Source organism: Centroberyx affinis, unplaced genomic scaffold, assembly GCF_046629955.1.
Source record: "Centroberyx affinis isolate AG114_WGS23_722 - 3 ecotype Tasmania unplaced genomic scaffold, CSIRO-AGI_Caff_v1 ptg001954l_1, whole genome shotgun sequence".
NCBI classification, from domain to species: domain Eukaryota; kingdom Metazoa; phylum Chordata; class Actinopteri; order Beryciformes; family Berycidae; genus Centroberyx; species Centroberyx affinis.
In genome coordinates, this window is record NW_027280311.1 from 20,001 (window position 1) to 35,890 (window position 15,890).

General features: G+C 45.3%; 1 protein-coding gene across 1 annotated transcript in view; it reads left to right on the forward strand.

Moving 5' to 3' along the window:
* Positions 1–15,890, forward strand: part of LOC139653733 (SPRY domain-containing SOCS box protein 4-like) — a 47,769-nt gene that overhangs the window by 585 nt on the left and 31,294 nt on the right. The window contains exon 2 of the mRNA XM_071530679.1: positions 7,049–8,031. Coding sequence (XP_071386780.1) covers positions 7,299–8,031 — 733 coding nt within the window. The 5' untranslated portion in view covers positions 7,049–7,298. The remainder of the gene's footprint in view (positions 1–7,048; positions 8,032–15,890) is intronic.

The window sequence follows — 15,890 nt, forward strand, 5'->3', positions numbered from 1 at the left end:
GTGTGTGTGTGTGTGGGTGTGTGTGTGTGCGCCTGCCTGCCGTTGAGTGGGAGAGATAGAGAGAGTCGGCAGTTCTCGGATAAGCCACCCTAGGATTTCCCTGCTCACATACAATAATAGGATAGAGGCTGCTTTCTATTTTTAAACGCAGTGTTTGTCTATATGTTAGAAACACCCCTAATCTGACGGCTTGGTTCACACCGCCTCCAGTAGCTTTCTCACAACACTGTTTAGTCTATAGGGGGAGGTGTGGGGAGGGGGGGGGGTATTTGTGTAGTCCATCCTGGGATAGAGAGATAGCGGCTCTCCTTTCTGACTTTATCCTTTTGTTTTGTCAGCTGCAGACCTCTCTCTTTCTCTCTCTCTCTCTCTCTCTCTCTCTCTCTCTCTCTCTCTCCTCTCTCTCTCTCTCTCTCTCTCTCTCCTCTCCCCATCTCTTCTATTGTTTATCTTTCACTCTCTTTATTTCTCTCAGTTTCATACAGTCTTTCTCCCACACCCTCTGCCTGCTTTTCGGTTGGGTCTTTTATATTTAAATAATCTCTCTTTCCCTGCACTGTTTCTAATTGCCTCATCTTTTCTTCCTTTCTTTCTCTTTCGTTTTTCTCTGTCTCCGTTGACTGCAATTTGAGAACAGTAGGGAGGTTTCTGTGTGTGTGTGTTCACGCTGCATATGTGTGTGCTGTGCCGTGTGTGTGTGTGTGTGCCTGCATGAGTGGCTGTGCTTTCCCGGTTAAATGTCCTGGCACAGCACCTTATGTTCCACTTTGGAGCAAACAATTTTAGGAGAACATCATGGTGAGAGAGAGACAAGTGCCGCAATCAAGAAATATCTTTGTGTGTGCGTGTGTGTGTGTGTCAATGTTTTCCAGCCATTGAACTGTTGGCCATTCCACCCAGAAAAGTTCCCACACACCTAGTATTGGATTCACATTGGTTTCAGTGGATAGTTTTAATGGTGTAAAGGCTGTTTCGGAAGCTGTTCCATCATACCAAGGAAAAACAATTCCTGGTGTAAGTGTGACTGCTGAGGGGGCGACTGGTTTCCTCACACTGTTGTGCAAGCAGGTTGGAAGTGTGAGGCAGCGGCAGTGCGTCATATTTAGCCCGACTTTGATTCAGTTTCATTACTGCTGGGGTTGTGAATCTGCCACCTAAATCTACTGCTACCCCAGAGAGCTTTATGGATGACACTGCCAAGGCCTCCTGTGTGTGTGTGTGTGTGTGCATGTGTGCATGTGTGTGCATGTGCGTGCGCATGTATGTGTGAGAGAGAGATGAATAGGTTTTGCGTAGGCGTCGGTAAAGGAGTGCTCTATCACTGTAGCACTAATGGTCTTCCCTGAAGGCACCATAGACTTAAAAGTGTCACAGCAGGCATGAGAGAAATAATGGGATATAGGAGAATACTTGTGTGAGAGTGTGTTCATGCGTTGGTCTGTTTATATTCTGTTTATATCTACCGGCATTGCATTTTGTATTTTAGGTGACTTGATAATGATTGCAAGGGCAGAATAAGCTGCAATCCCTAGCTCACCAGCAACACAAATTCAGCACTTATGAAAATAAGAGCAAGGCAGAGAGGTAGAAGGGAATTTTTGTGTCAAGAGAAGAGCAAATTAGAGCGAGTAGAGGAGGAAGGTATGGGAGAGGGAATATGATTCAGTGGGGAGGAGGTGACAGGAGGTGCTACTTCTGAAAGAGTTTTCCGCCTGTGATGGAAGAAAGGGAGTAACAGGAGTGAGAACACATGAAACTGATGCATCAGGGAAATTTCGCCAAAGGCCGTAGCAACCATCAACTCGCCCACAAAGGTCATCCTCCTAAAACACATAGTCAGTTTACCTTGTCTGTGTGTGCGAGTGTGTGTGCCTGTCAGTATACACTTGTGTGTGTGTGTGTGTGTGTGTGTGTGTATTTGCTTGTGTACAGTGTTTTGCAGACCGTGCTTTTCCTGCATGCTGAGCCCGCATTGATTGCCGCATGGTAGATTGCCGGAGCGTTCAGTGGCAGGTCTGAGATAATTTGTACCAATTGATAGGGTGTCAGCTCTTCTGTAGTCTCCATGGATTTTCTGGTAGAGAGAGAGAGAGAGACAGAGACAGAGAGAGAGAGACAGAGAGAGAGATTGATGGATGGATAGGAGACTGGGGGAGGAAGAAGAATAAAAATAGCGGAGACGGGGGCAAGGATAGACAAGAAAGTTGGACATGGGAGAGAGAGAACAGGGAGAGGAGAAAATGAGCGTGAAAACAGCGTTGTAAGTAGCAAACAGGAAAGAGAGACGGAGGAGAGAGAAAAAGACATACCTGCAAAGAGAGGTAGGGATAAAAGGGTGGTGATATCTCCTTCTGCCACGACCTAATAAGTCCAGAGACTTGGATATGAGCGCACTACATCTTCTCATCTGCTGCTGGATAAGTCCCAGTCTGGATTCTTGGTCTGTATTTTGACATCCTGTTACGAGCCAGACAGTACAGTTTACGTCTAGCGCTGGCATCTTCAGCTACCGAGGGATTCCCTCAGTAGGAATGAATCTCAGCAATGTAGACAGGAGGGTAGTTTGTTTATTCTAGAGGGTACAGTTGATACTATGAAGAGATATAATATAAATGTGTGTGTGTGTATGTTTGTGCTTGTGTGTGAGCACTGTTTTTATACTACTGTGGTGTCCAAATGTCCCCACAAGAATGGAAACTCCATTTTTCAGACCTTGGTTAAGGTTAGAATAAAGTTAGAGGTTAGAGTTAGGGTTAAAAGCAGTCATCCTGCATCCTTCTCCCTACATACTATACAAAAAGAGACTGAAATTGGTTTCATCGAGCTGAGCACGCTCCTCTACATTGGATTAATGGCTCAATTATGCAGTTTCTGGTCTTTGCCTGTTCTCAAACTTTGAAACTGTGCTCCCTTGTAATTTGAATTCTGCTGTACTTCATGATGAATTACAAGCTTGATCCATTGTGTGAGTGTGCAAGTTTTCGTAGTTTCCAATTCTATACATTAAATAGCATTGAAAATGTGCCATATGCTTGCAACAGGTTAAAGTGGGGCCCATGAATCCAGCTTCATTGCACGTCAGACCCTTTCTGCCCCACCTTTCTGCTTGCTCTCCATTCTGTGCTCTCTGGTGAATGGAAAAAGTCTTAAAATATCTTCAAAAAATGTTCACCATTAAAATTTGATTGCATGTGACTAGGTAAATGAAGCCCATTGTTTCCACATCTTAGCGGTGTCTGAGCCATTGCAGTTGGCTATGAAGATAATTTCTAGAGTTACTGTTTTGGGATGAAACATGCACACGCATGCACGCACGCACACACACACACAGACCAGTGAACCATGCATTCATGCAGACACAGACAGGGAGGCTGACTGACTGTCTAGCCGTTAGTCCCTGGTCACTCTGCTTCCTGTGTGGCCTCGTGGCTCAATGGTTGTCCACTGTTGACTCTCTCACACACACATACAGTAAATACCATTCAAAATTAAACGGAAAACATGGTTGCCGTGAGTCATAAGTTTAGTCTAAACATTGCGTCTTGGATCCTCCTCTAAAGTGCTTGCCATGCTTTCTGTGGAAAAGCCGACAGACATCCCATGGTCTGTTCTCAGAGGGTGGTGCAGCATGAGTGAGAGGTTCCTCAGCAGTTTCCTCCCTCTGTGTGTGAGTCTGTGTGTGTGTGTGTATGTGTGTGTGTGTTTGTGTGACACTTCAAAGTCTGCCTGCCCAGCCATAGCTTGTTGGACAGATACAAATGAAATGCAGTCTGTGAGGCAGAGAGATGATCTTTCTCCCTGTCTCTCTAATACCCCCCCCCCCCCCACACACACACACACACACACACACACGCACACACACAGACATACATACAGCACATATACACATTGTCTCTTTGGCTCTTTACACACACACACAGACCCACACCACCCACAGACTTTGTAACTGTATGGAGCTTGTTAGAAGTGCAGCAGCAGAAGCCAAATGAAGCCGGCCCACCCACCAGGTGCACACTGCTGTCTGTCTTTGACCTTCTCTTTCTGCCTTTTTACCTCATGCTTCTCTCCCACTTTTCTTTGACAAGGCTTTTAGGATAGTTTCTATTTTAATATAACCCGTCGCTTCCCTTTTGTCTCCTCTTCTCTGTCTGCGCTTTTCTTTATCAAGGCTATTTCTGTCTTTTTTTCTTTTTGCTGCTATCCTCACTCATTTTCCCCTCTCTTTCTCCCGCTCTCCCCTCCAGTCCCTCTCCCCTCCCTCCTGTCTTTGTGACACTTTTCCTTAGACTTCTGTCCTCCTCTCTATTCCCCTGTGCAGCTCCTTTGTGTTATTTGATATTTACAGAGCCACGCTTAACGGCCCGAGCTCAAAGCATAGCATCGCCTGCATTCTCTGTTTGTGTGTGTGTGTGTGTGTGTGTGTGTTTGGGGGGTGTATGTGAGGCACCATATGCTCCACAGTCCCCTCCATACCTATCTAACCTTGCTGAATGAAAGGGTAAAGGGAGGAGCAACAAGTGCGGTCTCGCCTAAATGAGTCGGGAGCAGAAGGCCTGGGAGTCGGAGGGGGGCGAGGGAGGGAGGGAGAGTTACAGTGATGAGAGAGAGAGAGAGAGAGAGAAGCAAAGTGATGGAGGGACGGAGGGGGAGCTATAAATCAGAGAGAGAGAGAGAAAGTAAACAACAGATGGTAGAACCATGTTGCGGCTCTACGCAGCAGACGCAAAGCCAGCCCACCAGCCTCTCGAGAGGTTACCATGCAACGGTGACCGTGACGACGCAGGGTCACAGGTCAAGTGCCCCCTTGATGACAGCCCGTAATGCCAGATTGTCATCCACATGCTCTGCCAGACTGGTTACATACACACTGAGAGTTGGTGCCATATTAAATACTGTTTTCGTTGGCTGAAGGTAGGGAGGGATGACTCCAGAATCTTCCATGAGGCATCCAGCCCGAACCCACCTGCCAACCACGATGACACACACTGAGGCAGCTGTTTGAGTGTGTGTGTGTGTGTGTGTGTGTGTGTGTGTGTGTGTGTGTGTGTGTGTGTGTGTGTGTGTGTGTGTGTCCGACCACTGAACCCTCTCATGCTGAGGAGTGAACTGAGTGGTGGCACACATTGCCTGCCAGCTGCCATGACCTCATTCAGAGAGAGAGAGAGAGAGAGAGAGAGAGAGAGAGAGAGAATGGGAAAATGTTGGGAAACGGAGAGCGAGCCGTCAAAATGAGAACAGCAACAGAAAGAGAGAGAGAGAGAAAGAGAGAGAGAGAGCGTGCTAGACAGTGTGAAGGGAGGGTGGAGGGGGGGAGACTGTCTAGCTGTCTACCCTGGTCACCCTACTTCCGGTGGGGGCCTAGTGGGTCACAAACACACACACATACACGTACACACACACACACACACACACACACACACACACATACACACACATACACACACACACACACACACACACCCCATGACCTCACTCTGTGGTGTGCTGGCTGACTGGTTTGGTGGGAATATTTGAGATTGTGTCAGCAACCTTTGGTTAAAAAAACAAACAAACACTGTACATATTTTGTTATTAACATGTTTTCTACTGTACTGTATAAAAAGTAGACTTCTGTATATTTAAAAGCCTCTTCTGTTCACATTTAAGATCTACTTCCCAAGGTGTGCTTTCAGTGTTTCTCATCAGTAGGTTTCACTTTCTCTACCTGTGTCTTTTACTTTCACCTGCCGTTTATTTTCTAGTTTTATATTAATTTGCAGAAATGTCACTCCACAATAAAAGATAATGTAGCCTATCTGTATGACGTACAGTGCTGATAGGATAGGAAAGATGCCGTCACTCATATAGAGGTGTGAGACACTCGTACCAGAGGAAGCATTACAGTTCACAGTACACATAAAAATAAGTGGCAGTGTTCTGTGCTTTGTGGCTTGAGGGCTGGCTGGGCGAAGGCAGTGGGAGAGAGATGAGGCATATAGAGAGTTGTGTCAGCCACTTCCCTGTCTGGCTGAGGTGTGACTGTCTCTCTTCCTGTGAACAGGAAGCACCAGCTGCCATTCCTGGAAGAGATCTCTACGTCAGTTTCACCACACAGAAACTGTGTGTGTGTGTATGTGTGTGATCATCTTTATAATAGCTCTCTAGTGCATGTCCTTACCAAGCTTTTAATAGTAAAGTAAAACTAAGACTAAAACTACTTATTATCAGAAACTGAAATAAAAACTGAAATAAAGACTAGACTTTGTGAATAAACTAAAACTGAACTCTCTCTCTCTCTCTTTCTGTTGCTGTTCTCATTTTGACGGCTCGCTCTCCGTTTTCCAACATTTTCCCATTCTCTCTCTGTTATTCTCTCTCTGTTATATTTAAAACTGTTATTCAAATAGTGCAATCTCAAAGGATACCGGTCTCTGGTGTGAGGTTAGGAGTGAGCTTAGCTGACTTTTTCAACTTTGTTACACCAGGAAGTGGAGATTAATTATTACCTGATGTTTTTTGTGTCCTTCCTGTTGTGTTGATCTTTTTGCAGACTCAGGCAGTCCTACTCATTAAAATTACATTATCTAAATTAGAGCATGCCAGCTTCAACTCGGGGCAAGTGAAAAGCAATGCTGCACAACTGGGTAGGGGTTTTGGGTTGTGTGTGTGTGTGTGTGTCCTTGCAAGCATGCATGCATGTCTGGGTATGGCATATGCGTTTGTTGGGAGGTGAGTCAGAGGAAATGTGTGTGTTATGTGTGTGCGTGTGTGTGTGTGTGTGGGTTTGCTTATCCTATTCTTTGTTTGTTCCTTTCAGAAGAAAGCCACACATAAGCTGAGTTTTGCCAAGACCAATATCACCATCGCACTCTTTCTTTCCCTTTCTGTTTCCTTTTCTTTTTTCTCTCTCTCATCATCCTCTCTCTCTTTATCTCTCCTTCTCTCTCTAGTTCATTGCTTAGACGTTAGTGTGTTTCTTATCAAGTAGAGGAAGTGATTAGCAGATCAGATAGAGTTCATAACACTACCTATTTTTTATTGGTTCTCTCTCTCCTCCTCCCCTCAACAGGAGTGGCAGGAGCTCCGTCTTTCTGAAGACATTTATGGCATGAAACCGGACTGCACGCACCCTTCGTCATCACCTCCTCTTCCTCCACCTCCTTCCACCGCCTTCTGATTGGGAACACTCCCTTCAACCCCACCGCATTGATGAGGTAACGTCAGGCTCGGCGCAGAGCAGCACCCGCCCGCACTAACACCACCCTCCCCCCTTCCTTACCCCTCTTCCCCCCCTTCTCTCGACCCTTCGGCCCCCAGCCATGGGCCAGAAGATCTCCGGTGGGATTAAATCAGTGGACGGTCGCGGGGACGGCGGCGGCTCCCCGTCCTACCGGCCCTCGGCTCACCGCCGGCGGCACCCGGAGCTGAGGGGCCCGGATTTCTCCAAGCCCCCCAGGCTGGACCTCCTGCTGGACATGCCGTGCGCCGGCCTGGAGACGCAGCTCCGCCACGCGTGGAACCCAGAGGACCGCTCGCTCAACGTCTTCATCAAAGAGGACGATAAGTTGACGTTTCACCGCCACCCGGTCGCCCAGAGCACGGACTGCATCCGGGGGTGGGTCGGCTACACCCGCGGCCTCCACGTCTGGAGGATCCACTGGCCCTCCCGGCAGCGTGGCACCCACGCCGTGGTGGGGGTGGCCACCTCCGACGCGCCCCTGCATTCCGTCGGGTACACGGCGTTGGTGGGGTCGGACTCTGAGTCGTGGGGCTGGGACCTGGGCCGCAACCGGCTCTACCACGACAGTAAGAACCGGGCCCACAGCTCGCTGCCCTCCTACCCTTGCTTCCTGGAGCCGGAGGAAGCCTTTACCCTGCCGGACTCCCTGCTCGTGGTGCTGGACATGGACGAAGGCACGCTGAGCTTCATGGTGGACGGACAGTACCTGGGAGTGGCGTTTAGAGGGCTGAAGGGCAAGAAGCTGTATCCCATCGTCAGCGCAGTGTGGGGACACTGTGAGATCTCCATGAAGTACATCAACGGCTTGGATCGTAAGTACTGCATGGTGTTAGTGTTCTGGTTTAGCTCAGCTTGCTGTAGAAATCTCTCTCCTCTGTTCTGTTCCTCCCTCTCTATGGCTCTATAGGCTAAGATATGAAGACAGTAAATCATTGTTGTTGTGGACTTGTTTTCTCTCCATGGTTCAATATTAAAAGATGGACTTGGAATACCTATTTGTCTTTTACTGAAACCTTCAGTATTGATGTTGGACCTTCGCAGACTTATAGACAGATAGGCAGACTCAAAGTCTTTCCTTTCAGACTTTCAGACAGATGTTGATACGGGGAGGAGACGTTACCTCAATAGTTAATGACTAACCTCTCTTCGGAGTTAACAGCAGTATTAGAAATCGGTGAGGTTTTGTGTCTGGGCTCCCTGTTGCAGCAACAGTCCCTGGGCCAGCTCGCTGAAAAAGCACGAGACTATTTTCTCATAAGTAGTCATGTAAGTGGTCCCTGCAGGTAGCAACACCATGTTTTTTGTCTGTTTCAGTGTTTTTTGTTTTTGTGGTAGCAGGGTTTGTTTTGCAGTAAGTGGTCCCTGCAGGTAGCAACACCGTGGGTTGTTTCTGCCTGGCACTCTATGGAGAAATACAGTTAAGGTGAACTGAAAAGTTGCCTTGTGTGCTCACGTTAGAAGCAAAGATCCAACCGTGTTTCTGTTGTGAAATAGCTGTGCAATTCATAAGTAAAGAGAGATGTGTGGAAAGAGTAGTTTGGACATTATGCCGCTTGCTGTGATTTAAGTATATGAATAAAGTATCTTTTGTTCTCAGGAGACCCTGCATTATGTTTGACTCCCACTGCGTGTGTAAATGTATGTGTATATGTCTGTGTGTGTGTGTGTGTGTGTGTGTGTGTTATAAGAGAAGAGACAGGGTTTTCCTCCTGTCGCAGCCTAAACACTGACTCTTTGAACAGCTTGTTTAAGGTCCCCTTAGACATACACACATGCACACACACACGCACACACACACCTGCCAGGAAGGGAAAGTGTGTGTTATGAAAACACGCTCGCGATCTGACTCTGGCGGTCTCCCTCCCTCTCTGTTTGCAGAACCCCATGGGTCTTATTTGATATCACAACAGGGTGTGTTTTGTCTGTTAGCCCGTAGAAAGCTGAAAGGAAGCCCGTCCCCATCCCTCTGTAGTTTCTTACGTCTGTTTCTTCTTTGCCCAGTCACCTCAGATTTCTCTTTATATGCCAATTCCTCTTTGAAAAACCTCTTTGAAGTTCTCTGCTCTCAAGGGTCACCAAGGAATTCACCACAGCATCAAGAGCCTGTTTTCTCTCCTTAAAACGAGGTCACAAGCCTCATCCAAGCTTTAAATTGGATGTTTTGGTAAAAATCGGCAGACTGCAGTTGGCCAACCAGAGTTGGAATCAGACTGGAAACACACAACATTCAGTTGAATTTTAAGTAACTCATTTCTTAACATCTGGTTTAGGTCCCACCTACCTGACTATAGGGGATAAATATACTGTATAAAGAGAATGTAAAAGCATTTCCTTGCGTTTTTTTCTTTTTTTTAGCTTGCTTCCCTCCCTTCCTTCCACGCTGTCTCCCTTCTCCCGTCTGTGATCTCTGGTAATCTCCTAGATTCAAGCTTGGTTCAAAGTACGTACTTTGGCTGTTGAAAGCACCTCACCTCGACCGTTTTTCTTTCATGGGGCCATCCGCTGGATTTCATGGCAGGTCTCTGTGACGGGCCACCTAGGAGAATTTCTGAGTCTGTTCAAAGCCCTCAGTTCTACAAGCATATAGACTTCACGCTGTGAAATGAGGTTTGACTGTTGAAAATGCCCTGCCAAGTTTAATGCGGGGAGGAGAGTGAAGGTTGAAAGGCTCATCCTGATAGGTGTATCTTAAGGAATAAGAGAAGAAGGGAGTAAGATGGAGAAAAGGAGGGGAGCAGAGGTGTGTGTGTGTAAGAGGGAGAGACAGACAGAGAAATGGAGACAGACAGTGAAATACAAAAATACACACATATGTGATCAGGAACACAAAACAGCAGGAAAGAAAGTAGTAAAACTGTCATCTCCCATTAGAAATGGCTGGAGATTATGCATTCCAAAAAAACACTTAAATCCTAAGCAAAATAAATGAAATCATATGTGTGTGTGTGTGTGTGTGCATGCAGACAGAGACAAAGACTTGGTCTGAACATGAACATGCGATTGGTTGTGAATGTTGGCTGGGGATGCGACGTTTCGAGAGAGACAGGCCTCAGCCAGGGGAAAACCAATTTGACTACGGAATCTAAAACAATGCGTTTGGTTTCTCACTCAATTTACACATAACCATATTCATAGCTGAGAGCTCTTTGCGGATTATTACTGCTCTGCTCTTTGTTCTGAATCTGGAACAGAGAGTGCGTATAGTGAGAATAATATTTCAAGATTTCATTCAGAGATGAAATAAATAGCCCGGAGGCGCTCTCTTTGTTGCAGAGTTGGCAAACAGGTTGTGATTACAGTCGGTGTAGCAGTATCATTCAGTATCAGTTTTGAATTGAGTCGGCTGCAGCTGCCGTTCACTGCCCTTTAAATGACTCAGTTAGCGAGAATGAAGTCATCATTGCTGTCTGTGTGTGTGTGTGTGTGTTTGTGTTTGCCTGTCTACCCTTTAGATGGCTTACGATAGCGGGAATTGTTACTTTGCTTAGTTACTTTATAGGTGGTTGTTCCCTTTATTGTGTAATTGAGTTGCGGGTGTGTGTATGTGTGAGTGCAAGTGAGTGAGTAAATAAAGTCTCTGTGATAACAATCCAATAGGATGTGGTCAGATAGACATCAGACATTGTATCATAGATGTATCATTGTATCATGTTTTTTTTCTGTGGCTCCTATCTAACATGAACTCATGAACCTGTGTCATAGAGCACACACATGCCCACACACGCCTGTGCTCTCTCTCTCTCTCTCACACACACACACACACACACCCACACACACACACACACACACACGCACTATCACCAGGCCAGTGATTCAACCAGCTAATGACTGCCAGACAGACAGAGTGCACTGTGTGTGTGTGTGTGTGTGTGTGTGTGTGTGTGTGTGTGTGTGTGTGTGTGTGTGTGTGTGTGTGTGTGTTTATTCAGCGACAGACAGCCTGACCAGACTGACTGAGAAGCATGGCATGCCAAGAATGTGTGTGTGTGTGTGTGTGTCAGTGAGTGAGAGAGAGAGTTTGCAGATGCATATGTATACATACAGTATAAAGTATACTGCTATTCTTTGTGTGTGTGTGTGTGTGTGTGTGTGTGTGTGTGTGTCTATGTATCTGACCATGTGGAGTCATTTGGGGTTATTCAGTAATGACTTTATGTAATAGGCCTTCCTATGAGAATCAACTATTGGATTGCTTGTGAATTATCGTAGTGAGGGAAACAACATGACTGCGGGGTATTAAAAAGAGATTTACAGACGCAGTGAAAACTGTTTGTTTTTCTCATCACTTCCAGCTCTGGCCCACTGCGCCACATCATCGCTTCGCTTTACCTTAAATCAGCAGCTCCCATTCCTCCAGTACTACAGCACACTTTGGTGAGACACACAATCCACGGCACACTAAGCTGCACGAACCATTGTAGGATCAGATAAGTAGGGGTCATATGCAGCAATGCAAATAAATGCTGGATGAGGTCCAAACTGCATTATCTTGGAAATGTGATGTAAATTATTCAGCCTTGCAGCCCTCTGACTTCAAAGAATGTCTCTCCTTCCATCTAAAATGCAGTAGTGAACCGATTTCTGTTTGCTAGATAGTGTATCTTGCGCCGAATTGTTGATGCATTGCAGACACACCAAGTAACAGATATATTTTGTTACCTTGAAACACGGGGTCATCTCTGTCTCTGCCTAGTGTGTGTGTGCACGCAATGTCTCTGAGACACACACACACACACACACACACACACACACACACACACACACACACACACACACAGACACAGCAGCAGCGGCAGCGGCAGCAGCACTCTTTCCATTCTCTCTCTTCCTGTCTTTATAAATGTGCCAATTAGCAGTGCTTTGATTCACTACAATGGGAGCTGTCTCAACCTCAGCTCTGATGTGTGATGTTTTCTCTCTCTCTCTCTCTCTCTTTGTATTGGAGCAAATGACACATCAAACTCCATTGCAAAATCTGGCAGTTTAATGTTGCCTTGCTTATCGGCTAACATACAAACCTCCCAGAACATCATTTAAAGCCTTTTCCGAATCATTAGAGCCCACTGTGAGGCATACATATGATCCACTAAGCAGCACTTAGCGAGCAGTGCAAACCAATTTCAGCCCTTAGACAGCCTCGCTGACCGGATGACTAGGCCAATCATGACTGTTTTACAGAATGGGAAGGAAGGAAGGAGTGTGTGTGTGTGTGTGTGTGTGTGTGTGTGTGTGTTTTTTTTGGGGGGGGACTAGGGAAGTTAAGTTGGAGAGAGGGAAAGACAGGGGAAGAAAGGAGATGGGGATAAAGAGGCAGAGAGAAAGCATGGGCTGAAGGGAAAATGAGACTAAAAGAGTAAAAGCAGGATGAGATCTAAGAGTTGGAAACCAGAAGGAAGATGTCTACAGTGGGAGGAGGACAGAACCAAAAGGAGAAAGACAGCGAGAGAGAGGGTGAGGACAATCGAGACAGAGAGAACTTAGCGGAACCATGCAAGTGTGTGGGATGATGTGGATGAGGCAGCGTGACAGCATGACACATGAAGAGATGAGCTCAGCTGATCAGCTTCCTCAGCTGAGTTGGGAAGGGAAACTGGGAAACCACACTTTCAGGAGGTTGGTGTAAAACCAAACACGCCCCGCATCTCTGCCTCCACACTTTCTTTTTTTGTCTTTCTTTTTTTTATATACTTAATTGTGTCATTCAAAAGTCAGTTACAATATTAGGTTCTAAGTAACAGTAATTCTTACTGTTCAGCCACATTTTTCAGAGGTTCATTTTTGTGCTATAGGATAAAGAAAGAAAAGTGAAGAAGTGGGAAAGGAAAAGAAAGACAGTAAAGAAAAAAAGAGAAAAAAGGGAAAAAATGTTAATAAGAAGGTAGCAGAGATTTACAATATGAGGAAAGATCTACCAGTTGACAAGAGAAAGTACATTTTCACAGATGTTATTTATTTCACATATGTCTGTTTTCGCAATACTATCTGAAAAACAACAAAAACACCAAAGAAAGCCGGACTGCCAACTCAGCATGTGCTGCACACACACATAAACCACATAAACACACTCACACTTGCCGTTGGCGGGGTTTAATTCACACTTCATAGTTAAAATCATAACTACTGGGTACACAGGCCTCGCATTCCAGATCCGTCAACGAGAAGTGACCCACTTTTTTTCTTCTGTAAGCCGGCTTCACACTCTGACCTTCCCCCCTCCTCCTCCTCCCCTCTCTCCTCTCTTCCCTACTGTTTAGTCTGCATCACATGAGCTTACACACTGCAGGTCAGACCTAAACCAGCTGCTGCTGCTGCTACATGCAGCCACCCATTCACTGAACTGCAGAACACTGAGATCCATTCATGCCCAGCATGATGATTTATAGATCAATGAACATTAACAAGTTTATAGCCTACAGCACACTATGGTGACATGCTGTAGTTTTGTATGGTGCACTGGGTTGGCCTGGTCTTATGGTCTGCATTTTGTACAATTGTGGATCTAGTGCTACACCTAAAAACCTGTTGGTGGATAGTTACACAGTATCAGGGGATGTTGCAATGGTTTTAATTAAAGCTAATCAAAAACCAAGTCAGAACATCAATTTTCTCTGTAATGTTCAGTACTTTCTCAGGCTTGTCTAAGGATGCGATGACCTGTTGTCCATTTGATCAGAAAATAACTATATAGAAACTATTCCTATTGCCTCTAAAATACCTGCAGCATGCAGATGTGTTGTCAGTAGAGCACAGTTTGGATTGATTGGAGTCTTCATTTCAGAGAAACAGAGATCTGACATAGAAGTTTTTCCTGGGTTCATTCTCACAGTATATTTGCACACAGTATATTTATACTTGCCAATCAAAATATTAATCTTTTCATAGTTATAATGATCAGTATAGTTTGTTGTTCTAGGTGTGAAGTGGGCTTTACAGTTAGAATTTTTTTATTTGTGCAAGGTTAGGTTGAACTCAGCTCAGTTGGGTACAGTTAAGATTAATGCCTTTCCATTATGTTCATCAGTATTTGACCAGACTGTTTGGTTCCAGTGGCATCCAGGCAGTTAGCAAGCTAGCGCTCAGAGTTAGGTAAACACACCAACTACTGGCTGTGTGATATGTGGGTCAGTGGGTTAGTGCTTTAGCTTAGCTTAGCTGCTAGCCTCAGGCGTAATGGCTTGCAGCCTGCTTTTTGCCTCCTTGATTTCTCTCCCTCTGCTTTTTACCCTCACACGTGTAAGCTCTCTCTCTCTCTCTCTCTCTCTGTTGCCCACTCTCTTTTTTTTTTCTCTTGCTGTGGATATTTTCATATAGAAATTACCCGTGTTCTGCATCCTAAGTTTTATTTTTTTTTTTCTCCGAAGAAAATTGCAGGGGGTGCTTAGGGGGAACTTGGCTCATTCCAGGGGTAGCTCAAGCGCCCCCTAGCGCCCCCTTGATGCCGCACCTGCTCTGAAGTGTTGCCTTCAATGCACATTTAGACAAGCCATCAGCAGCTCTTCTCCAGATCCCACACATCATGCAGGCACACATAAAGGTACTTGCTACTCAGATAGCTACTACATGCTGTGTGGTTTTTGTACCACACAGCCCTGCTTTTGAATACTATCAATAGAAACTTATAATGGAGTTAATTTCCTGCAAAATTGGTTGATCTTTTAAAATGGAATGTTTTGTGGTAAAGAAGGCCTTTTCTAATAAACTTAATACTGGTTTAGCTGGTGACCAGTTTGGCATATATTTTATGCTGATTTTAGCTGGTCTGCCAGCATAAGTGTTCGCATTTACCATCCTTACCAGCATCAGCCCTTGATCAAGATCAAGACTAGTGCCCATCAAAAACCAGCTCAGACCATCAACCAGCTTTAGTTTTAGGGGTTTTTTTTCAACAGGGTGATGCTGGCAAAAAATGTTTTGCTCCAAAAATTGAGGAAGCAATTTATGCATTTGTACTGTAAACCACAAATAAACACAATATTAAAGCTATAGTATTACTTTTTACAGTGGATAATCTACAGTGGCTAGGCAGTTGCTTTCGTTCAAGATATTTTGCATCTCCAGGTCAATTAAACTGAACTGGTGTCTTGGAGGGACACAAAGTAGTCGCTACTAAATATCTGCAGATGGAAGCTAGCTGACTATGTTCTACAAAAGATACAAAAGAAAGGTCTGCGGTTTATGGTTGTTCTGATACTACACTACAATATTAAATGACAGAAAAACGTTAGATGGACTGTATGTGTGAAATTGCCGCACATTCCTCATCCTCTGCTGTGAGATCTAAACAACCTCAGCTCCAGCAGAGAACAGTGGTGTCATGTCAGTGCACTCACAATCAAATATTTAAAGCCAGAAATGAATAGGGGAGAGAGAAAGAAAAGACAAGTGAAGAAAGAGCTGGATATAGGGAGAGAAAGATAACAGAGAAAGACAGAGAGACACATATATAAAAACTGTGTTTGAAAAGTGGAGATACTGTAGATAGTGTTTTTTGTGTGCCCTCTAGCCTCCAAGCCTTCAGGAACACAATACGATGCCTATTAACAAAAGAGAGGGTGAGAATAAGGGAACAAGAGTAAGTAAAGACGGAGAGAGAGAACAAGACGGAGAGAGAATAGAGGGAGCAATGAGGTGGGAGAATCAACACAGAGAGGCAACTAGAGTGGAGAGTGAC